Source organism: Quercus robur, chromosome 2 (genome assembly GCF_932294415.1).
Source record: "Quercus robur chromosome 2, dhQueRobu3.1, whole genome shotgun sequence".
Taxonomy (NCBI): domain Eukaryota; kingdom Viridiplantae; phylum Streptophyta; class Magnoliopsida; order Fagales; family Fagaceae; genus Quercus; species Quercus robur.
Genome location: NC_065535.1, coordinates 40,041,232 through 40,050,790, shown reverse-complemented (window position 1 = coordinate 40,050,790; position 9,559 = coordinate 40,041,232). Strand labels below are relative to the sequence as shown.

At 34.0% G+C, this 9,559-nt stretch overlaps 1 protein-coding gene across 5 annotated transcripts; it reads right to left on the bottom strand.

The window, feature by feature from the left end:
- Positions 1-3,320: 3,320 nt before the first annotated feature.
- Positions 3,321-9,255, bottom strand: LOC126713680 (NAC domain-containing protein 75). 5 transcript variants are annotated; one of them, XM_050413511.1, is made up of 7 exons: positions 9,133-9,255; positions 7,586-7,785; positions 7,158-7,335; positions 6,342-6,901; positions 5,490-5,777; positions 4,868-4,981; positions 3,321-3,974 (listed from the first exon to the last, which is right to left on the bottom strand). In XM_050413511.1, exons 2-7 carry the CDS (start codon positions 7,706-7,708, stop codon positions 3,885-3,887), a joined length of 1,353 nt encoding a protein of 450 aa, XP_050269468.1. In that variant the 5' UTR covers positions 7,709-7,785; positions 9,133-9,255; the 3' UTR covers positions 3,321-3,884. The 5 variants fall into 5 exon arrangements, with proteins under 5 accessions (XP_050269468.1, XP_050269467.1, XP_050269469.1 ...); XM_050413510.1 differs by lacking the exon at positions 9,133-9,255 and adding an exon at positions 8,564-8,698; XM_050413512.1 differs by lacking the exon at positions 9,133-9,255 and adding an exon at positions 8,564-8,687 and having other exon boundaries at positions 7,586-7,825.
- Between the last annotated feature and the right edge of the window lie 304 nt (positions 9,256-9,559).

Genomic DNA, 9,559 nt, shown 5'->3' with positions numbered 1-9,559 from the left:
TTGTTTTGCTTATGGGTTAGTTAGCCTAATTTTAGCCGAATTAGTCCAATTCTAGTCCATTACTAATGCTCTCATTGGGTTAGTTTATAGATTATGACTAATTATTAAATACTCTTGAAATATGGTAACATGGTGCTCTTCTTCTTATATTTATGATGAATCCTCCTAATTAAATTTATAATGAGGTCTACAATGAGTATGAAAGAAAGGAACATTATATTTCAGTGTTCCTAGAGGACCTAATTATTTTCCTATGTACAATATATTACTTCTACATACATAAATATGAGAGGGTGAATGAGGTTTGAGATGTTTTTATTCATGAGTAAATTTACTTAAAAAAAAATGTATTCTTGTATGAGTAACTAGAACCTTGATTTGTTCTTTTTCTAATCAAAATTTCATAATTCAGTAGCTTGTGATAAATTCTTCTCAATATAAATTTACATTTAAGGGTTTTGGCGTAAAAATTTAAAGCTTCTTTTTTTTTGTGTGTGTGTGAATTCTTGTCCTGTGCTTGAAAATTATAATAAAATCTTATGAATACCCACAGTAGCTTATTTTATACAATATATCTCACATTCTTATCCAACCTTATCTTCACTGGTTTTATGTAATATTAAAACTTTGTTTTTGGTAGGAAAGGAGAGTATATATTATTAAAACTTTGTTTCCAACATCTGTATAGCATGCAATTTTAACCGCATTTGTGGGGTACCAATTGGCTAATTATTCCGTACATTAAAAATAAAATGATATTCCTTCCGGCTCAAAGGGAACAATCGCCAATTCCTTCTGATATTGCAGTAGCTTTCTCAAAGAAAATTCCCTTGTGATATTATTACGTTGAATTAGAGAGTCGGATTATGTAGAATAATTCCTTAATATAAACCAATCGTTTTGCTGTGGTGATTAATTAATTCGTATATCACTAATATAAAATCCAAGTTGCCGATATCTCTACTCATGCAGAGTATGCTCAACAAACCATCCTAACTTTCAACCACTTCTTCAAGGATGTGCATGCTAACTCCTCTGCTGCTAGGCGCTAGCTACCGTGTGATTTGTACAATTGACTAATTACAATTAATGGGCCATGCCACAATATATATATATATATATATATATATATATATAGATTAAAAATATGAATTCAGTTCTTCCACAGTTTTTCAAGAAAGACACAACTAGCCACTCCTTACTGTAGGTGATTAAGACCTACCCAAAGAAGCTAGTTACGAGTCATGAAGTGCACTAGTCTAGCATTTCATGATCAAGACACCTCCCCCCACCCCATATATATATTTATATATAATTATAGGCTTCTAATTTGCAGCAAGCAGTGAAAGGTGTGAGCTTTGTATTTGAAAAGCAAGGTTGTGGAAGAATCCCAAAAAGTTGGGTATGGCCATGTTGTGATATTCCTCCTTGCACTACAACAATTCTTCCTGCAACTTCTTTATGGGACCAAAATCAGCACACCAGGAGAAAAACCTTATACTCTACCTATATGGTCTAATTAATGGGTACTCTTCCCCCTTTCAAAATCTTCCATAAAGTGAGAGAAATGAATATCACCTTTTTATGTTGAGCTAGACATGTCTTGCCTTTATTTTTCTATTGCATGTGGAAAGAGACACAGACACACTCACTCCTATTTTCCCTGCACCATCCCTTATAGGATCTTCCTTTATTTTTCTTGTTTATTTACCAAAATATTATCCCAAATGAAGCATCAGTGTATACCACTGTGTTTGGATTCTCCCACACCTTATAAAATGACTCATATTACCTCCTTTACATTCTCTGCTTATGGTCATGGTCAGTAAAAATATTTTGATGATAGGAATAGGACAATTTAATTTCAATCAGGGCTGGAGATGCTTAATTGTCATTTCAAAACGTAAAGTTTATTCTTGTCCTCTCATTCTTTATTCCTTTCAGAAACTACGATGAAGCTGCCTTGCCTCCAATGTTGATTTTAACTTTTTTCATGCACGTCCCATGAAAGAAAAGATAGCATGCACGTTACACACACACACACTCTCTCTCTCTCCCTCTCATGGGATAAGCACATCTTACTCTATAATACTGCAGGAAAAAAGCTCGAATCTAGAATAGAATAAAGCAATAAAGAAGTCATTACTCAAAAAAAAAAAAAAACAAAGACCGACTTAAAATGTGAATTCTGTTGCTACCATGTAAAGATTCCATACTTCCAATAAGAAATTTTAACTTCGTTCCCTCCTTTCTGATAGTAGACCCAAAGAACTCATTATACGCCTTTTAATAGAATGACAGCCACTTAAAAAAAAAAAAAAAAAATCTTCAAGCATGATATGATAGTTTAATCAAAATAATTAAGGACGTTCATTCCATTTATGTAGCAGTACTGTACCAATTTTTCACTTTAAATAATGGAGTGGCACTGGTTAGACAAAATTATCAAACATAAGGGTATATATTAAAAAACCAAGAGGACCTAAAAATTTCCTTTTACCATACTTCTTATTAAGCAGACAGTGGTACCAATAAAAGCTCCCATGAAGGTCTTATCTGGGAGAGGAAAGCAGTTCAGTTAGTTTCCACTAGGATAATTGGTATTTAGCATTATGTGTACTCTGAATAATGCATAAAATGTAACATGGTAATATAAAAATTATGCCATATACCATCAGAGTATATTCATGATTACAAAAGGAGTCTCAAGTTTGAGGATGAGATGAAACATTTCAATTTATATGTAGTAGAATAACTCAAGTTCCAATATATATTTGATAATTTCAACAAAAACTTACTTTAAATTTTACTCTATCTTCTGGTAGATTACGTATAAATTCAGGTAAACATATCCTAGAATCCAGTAACAAGACCTAATTGAACTGTAGAAAGATTTTTTCCTCGAATTTAAGTAAGTAAGGCACACTTGACACTACTACTATACCATCAATAAGAACAACATAAAGGCATATGATTGGGCATATATTCTTTTCCTCCGGAAAACCAACTCTTCTTTAGGAAATTAAAATAAGTATCTTTATGTATGTGATTTTTATTAAGGTAAAAAAAGAAAAAGAGATGGATGTCAATAAGCTATGACCAACCCAGTTGATTTGATCTGTTAATTAGATCAGCTATATAATACCTGGAATTTTGCAAAGGCTATGGACTTCTAAAATCCATGTCACATATATATACCTATAATTTAAAAAGAGTGAGAAGAACCAATACGTCTCATTGAAAATTTCCCAAATTATGAAAAGATGTGGAAAAGTGAAGCATCAATGAGATAAATTAAACAATTGCTTAGGGCATCTTCATTTCTATAAAGGGAAATCATATGAAGCCCTATATATTCATATTTTACTAACAAAGTGATTAATCACAGCACAATTAACAAAGTATTTGTTGCAATTTGCACAAACTCTTTGGTATTTTCTTCGTAAAGAACAAGAAAGAGAAATTATACAAACATCTTAAAATAATAAAATAATAAGAATAACCATAAAGATGATATTGTAATCATAATGGTGATGATTTTCATGCAGGAAGGATTTGCTTTGGGTCTTTGGTTCTTCTTCTATTTGTCAGAATAGATTGCAGCCTTTCTTGGTTTCTTTTCTTTTTCTTTGTTTTTTCTTTCTTTCTTTTTCCTTTTCTTCTTTCTCTCTTTCTTTCCAACATGGACTGTTGCACAGTTAGTTCGGTTGAGAGCCATCAAAGCTTAGCCAGGCTCCCCCAGTAAAAAGAAAAGAAAAAGTGCCAACTATAGATGGTTTCATGGCCTCATGTTGAAAAGAACTTGAGGAAGGTTTCAAATACTAATGATGACGATAATGATGTTGTCTGTAAGGTTGTTTTTTATTCTCTATAATATTTTGCTCCTACCCATGATGATCCGGGTTGTCAGGGTCAGGCCAGAATGAAGAATACTTCAACCATTCTGCCTCTTGAGGATTTGTGATGGATGATTCCTGCAACAAATTAAATGCAAGCCAGGCATGTGAAGATTAGCGTTAGAGATGGAATAGAATACAATATATATACAGTCTACTTATGAAACAACAAGAAGCTGCCTCTTTAATCTTTTTCCCTAGCAATCAAAATGTCTGGTGTTGTGTCTTTCTTGTAAGGCCACACATCACAAAAGATACAAGTCACTATCATTCCTCTCCTTTCAAAAGTGGGAAAAAGAAAGACAATTCCTTAAATTATATACCTAATTATGACCCTTTTAGTGCTATTTATTGTCATTTGAATAGCATGTTAACAGGCAAATTATTGAAAAGAAAAAGTCCTGGGAAAAGTAGTTTGTAGTTTAAGTTTTTCAAAAGAAGAATAAGGAGAGGTTCTTTAGTCTCTTCTGGTTTCACATTTTCTTATTACTATATTCTTAGGTTTCCTATTTTTTTGATCTGATAAAAAACAGATCAACCCAGAAAATGAAAAAGGAAAAAAAAAAAAAAAAAAAAACTGTTATATCTAGCTGTTAAAAAAAAAAAAAAAAACAAGTACAAAAGCAGCTTCAGTTCGTGCTTTTAATTTTCCCTTGAAATTCTTCAACCTAACTCGCTCTTTCCATGCATTTAGGTAGAAAAGATTGTCTATAGAGTCTTGATAAGCTAGGTTAGATGCTTGCATCTCTAGCATTAGAGGACCGGGAGGGAAGATAAAGTGTAAAGGAAGAAAAAAAAAAAGTTCTTCTGGTTTCTCTCTTTAATTTAAATTATATCAACAAAGGAATTTATTTATCTTTCTTTTTGTCCTTTTTAATCCTTATTTACCTTTTCTTTCTTCTCCCCTAGTTGCAATTATGAAAAAAAAAAAAAGGGCTTATGGATTTCAGGGTCAAAAAGCTCACACTCACTTCTTTGATATTAGTTGAAGTGCAACCCATTATGAGTTCCTCTAAACCTGATGCAGACCTTCCTCCAAGTTTATGATGCTGTTGCTGTTGCTGCTGCTGCTGTTGTTGTTGCTGCTGTATTTATGCATTCAAAAGACAAGGACAAAGAACAAAAGAAAAACACTTCTTAATCATCATGTCTTCAACAAGGATTTAAAAGTATAAAGACAATTTCATGTTTGTAATTTAGCAAACATCAAAAGCAGCTTGACTCACAGAGTCTGCCACATGAAAACCACGACTCAGACTCAACTGGATTTCGGTTAAAAACTCAGAAATATTACCAGACTGCAACTTTTAGTTTATACACATTCAAAAAAATTGTATCATTAGTCTTTGCCGGTGTAACACGGTCTTAGTTTTCGACTCTTGCGGCTCCCTCACTCTTTTACATTTTCTTTTATCTTATACACCTCACTTTAGTACTAGAAAATAGTATTAGCAAACAAAGGAGAAAACTACACCGACTAATGAAGTACATATTTAGGAAACACATCTACCAGTAAAAGTTGGACCTTTGTGACCTGAATATGATTTTTATTTATTTATTAATTAAATTTAATTCAGACTATAGCTTGATTACCTGGAAATTCTCATTTTGGAGCATTATTCTGGGGACATGGTACGGGTCTTGGTCGAGAATAATAGAGGTGTGATGGAGTGGAGGTGGTGAAATGATGGTTGAAATGGGATGTGAAGGTCTGCTGATGTGGAAGGCTGTAGTTGCAAGCTGATGGTGTGCATGGTGATGTTGTTGCTGTTGGTGATGGTGCTCATGGGCCATAGGATGTGGCCTCTGATGATCTCGCAACTCTTCGCACGTGCCTGATGCCGGTGCTTCCCTTGCTGTTGAAGCCTCTGCTATCCCTACCTGCAACAGACAACACCCTTATGAAGCAGTTTGCTAGCTAGTCCATTTTCAGCTTCCCTTCATTTCGCTTTAGTTCTCTTTTCTCTCTTTATTGTTTTTCTATTTGTCAGCTTGGGCATTTATTTCAATTTAATGTAGCCCTTTTGGTGGGTAAACAAGCTTTAGTTAGCTGACAATGCTAATCAAGAGAGGTCCATAGAGTTTTCATGCTGCATATGCAAGCAATGGGTATGAGAAAAGCAACCCTAAAACTTTTTGAGTTCTTTAAAAAATAAAAAAATAAAAAAAAAATATTTGAGAAGTATATGACTAGTTTGATGTCAAAATCTAATTACTTCTAGACGCTGAAGATCAACAATTCAACATGCTAATAGTGATGTGATTTAATTCATCTAAATTTTATTGAGCCGAAAAAGACAAAAATTTCTAGCAATATGCTAACTTCAACACCCATAAATTATATATGTTTATCATTGATTAGTGTTTGATTGATAAAGGAGATGCATGGAAGTTTCAGATGTTTGAAAAAAAACATTGAATGAATTAATTAACAAATAAATGTACCTCATCAAAGCTTTTCCTGAGTGGGGCAAAGCTGAAATGGTCAGATTTTAACTGTTGAATGTCAATGGCACCGTAACCTGATATTGGAGCAACCCCAGCTGCAGACATTTCATCTCTATGAGGAACTACTTCCTTGGAAGAACAACTTCCACTACCACTATCTCTCCTGCTATTGGGGTCACTGTTTCCTTCGCCAGTGGTTGCACTCCTATCAGACCAATTGCATTGTCTTGGCTGTGTCTGATAGAATATCTTTGAAACCACAAGCTCCCCTTCTTTCTCTTCTTCATGTTGACCAAGGTGGTATTGATGCATGACCCAGTTGGTCTTTTCGGGTTTTCTGTTTTTGCCAAAATTTGTATAAAGGACTAGTATTTTCTTGCACCCTTTTTGCTTGCCATTCACCATTACAGGCCTAGTTTTGCCAGTCTTGTGCCACCTTGTTTCACCACCTTGCAAGTCACATTCGGTTTGAATTTTTCTTCTCTTTCTTGTCCCAGTTGTGTAAGCTTTCGATGGTCTATGAAAGAAATGCCTGCTCAAGCCATCTCTTGTGACTCCTGGAATTAATGTGAATGAAGCATCAGCAAAAATCAAAGTTAGGTTGACTTAGGTGTAACAAACTTGCAGACAAGTGGGGTTCTTCAAAGTCGTAACAAATATAGGAACAGCTAGCATGGTGTACTTATAACATACCCAATGCATGAAGTTTCACTTGGTTTGAGACCTAATGTTTTAGTAAAACCTAACAATATTAAATGATGCTAGTGTTGACATATCCAGCACAAACACATAGATAATATTCCAGTTTCTGACCTGGAAGTTTTTCTGGATGGGTATAGCAAATCCCATCTTCTCCTTCAATAGTAGGGATAAACTCATCTATCAAAGGGTGAGATTTCATGTCTTTGGCCTCTACCTTTGCTTCAAGGTGTTCGATCAATTCTTGGTCTGTAGGATCAAATTTCACTCCTGCAGGTAGACCTAACCAATCCTGTAAACTCAATTCAAACTCAAGTAAAAAATCAAAGCAAAAGAGAGAGAAAAAAGAAAAAGAGGGTCCCTTTAATTAAATTTTGATTTGTTTTTATATGAAAAGAAATGATTGTGAGAATAATATTAGTATCATAATAAAAGAGCAAGCATATTTCTTTCTTTTGCGATTTCTCATATTTAAAAAAAAAAAAAAAAAAAAAAAAAAATCTTTATGTTTGAAGCCAAGAATATTATGAGATTTTCCGTACCGGCTTTCCCTCAAGCTTGTGTCCACAACCGGGACAGTGCTTGGATCCACACATTTGATGCTCTTCAAGCTTGGCATCGATGAGATCAGAGCTGCTGATGGAGCCCAAACTACTCTTATTCATTGCTCTTTTCACGTACTGAATATATAGCAGCTATCTTTTTTCCCTTGACTTGAAATCTCATATCCCAGCTTTGCTCTCTATATTGATAGAAACCATAACTTTGATTGAGATCTGATGCTTCAGAAGTAAAGGGAAAGAGTACAAAGAAATAAAATTTCTGGGTATTCTACTTCTACAACAGTTTTCTAAAATATGAACTTGGACTGTTGTTTCAAAAGGTGTATATATATATATATATATATATATATATATAAACAAGCAAGCTCAACCAAAGTCTGGTTCCATCAGAAAACAATTAAGGAATGACCCCCCCTCCCCCAAAAAAAAAGAAAAAAAAAGAAGTGTTGGATATATATAGTAACTAAAAAAAAAAAAAAAACTGATTGATTACATGTTCTTAGAATACACCAAACAACCAATTCAGTCTAAATAAAAAAAAAATCAGGAAATCAGATGAGAAAATATATGCCCAGGATAGGAAATACAAATATTCCCTAGGAAAAAACTTGTAAAGAGAAGAAGAAGAAGAAGAAGAAGAAGAAGAAGAAGAGGAAAAAAGGAAACTGTCACAGTGGGATTGAACTATAAACCTGCTTTAACCATGAAAAACACCGGAATTCCCTCTCTGGCTACTTTAACTGAAGCAAGTGCCTGTCTTTGTGTGTGTTTCTGTGTAAGAGAGGAAAAAAAGGAAAAGGTACCCTCAAACCTACATACCAACTTTAAGCCTTTGCCAAATTAAGAAGCGCATGTAGGCGGTTTGAGAGAGAGAGAGAGAGAGAGAGAGAGAGAGAGAGAGAAACAAAGAAAGAATAGAGAGAAAGAGAAAGGAAGAGAACAGGATAGAAAGAAAACCTGGTTGGTATTTTGTTTTTCTAAAGCTCAAGGGGGCTCTCTACTTCACCTTTGTTTGAGCCTTGACTACAAAAGCAAAAGGCAAGAAACGGCCTTCACAGCTGTTTTCTAAGCCAAACATTCAAAAGCTAGAGCAACCCATCTGAATTTTTACTTATATTTATTGAAATTATAATAATAATAACATATAGTATAGGAAGAAGCAAAAAAAAAAAAAAAACAAAAACATTATAGATAAGCATTGGGTTACCATTTTCATGGTAAAATGGTGAAATCGACAAAGTTAATATAACTTAAACCGTGTTTAAAAAAAAAAAAAAAAAAGAAAAAAAAAGAAAAGAAGATTTAGTAATTTACATCACACTGACAGTAAAACTTTTGAGTGATAAACACGAAACCAAGGGTTTTCAGTTTCATAATTTTACATAACAGATTATAGTTAGGACTTAAGAGTACAATATAGGCCGAAAAAGAAAATTCTTCATGGGGATGTAAGAAGGATAGGAAAAGAGAGAGAGGTTGAGAAAAATAGAAATAGGAGAGAAAAAGAAAGGATGATAGGAACTCACATGGGTTTTGAGCTGGAGTGCTGATGATTATGCTTTTGCCATGAATGTTGCAGTGAGAGAGAGAGAGAGAGAGAGAGAGAGAGAGATATTAGAAGGTTGCTTGATAAGCAAGGCAAAAGAGCAGTATACTTGATGGACCACCACCACCCCTTCTAATTAGAATTATATAAAATCATATAATAAAAAAAATTCTACGAAACTTCCGGTTGAAGCACCAAATATTTTACCATGAGAATAACAATAAGAAACAATACTAATTCTGTGTGTACTATAGTTTGTATATTTTCCTGTCTCCTTTTGGCTTTTTATGTTAATTCTGGGGGGGTGGGGGGAAATCTGAAGTACATACCACTCACACGGTTCATGTTTACACATGAATAATATTGTAGACCCACCACTATGTGGGCCCAGCTTGTAAATCTTCTGC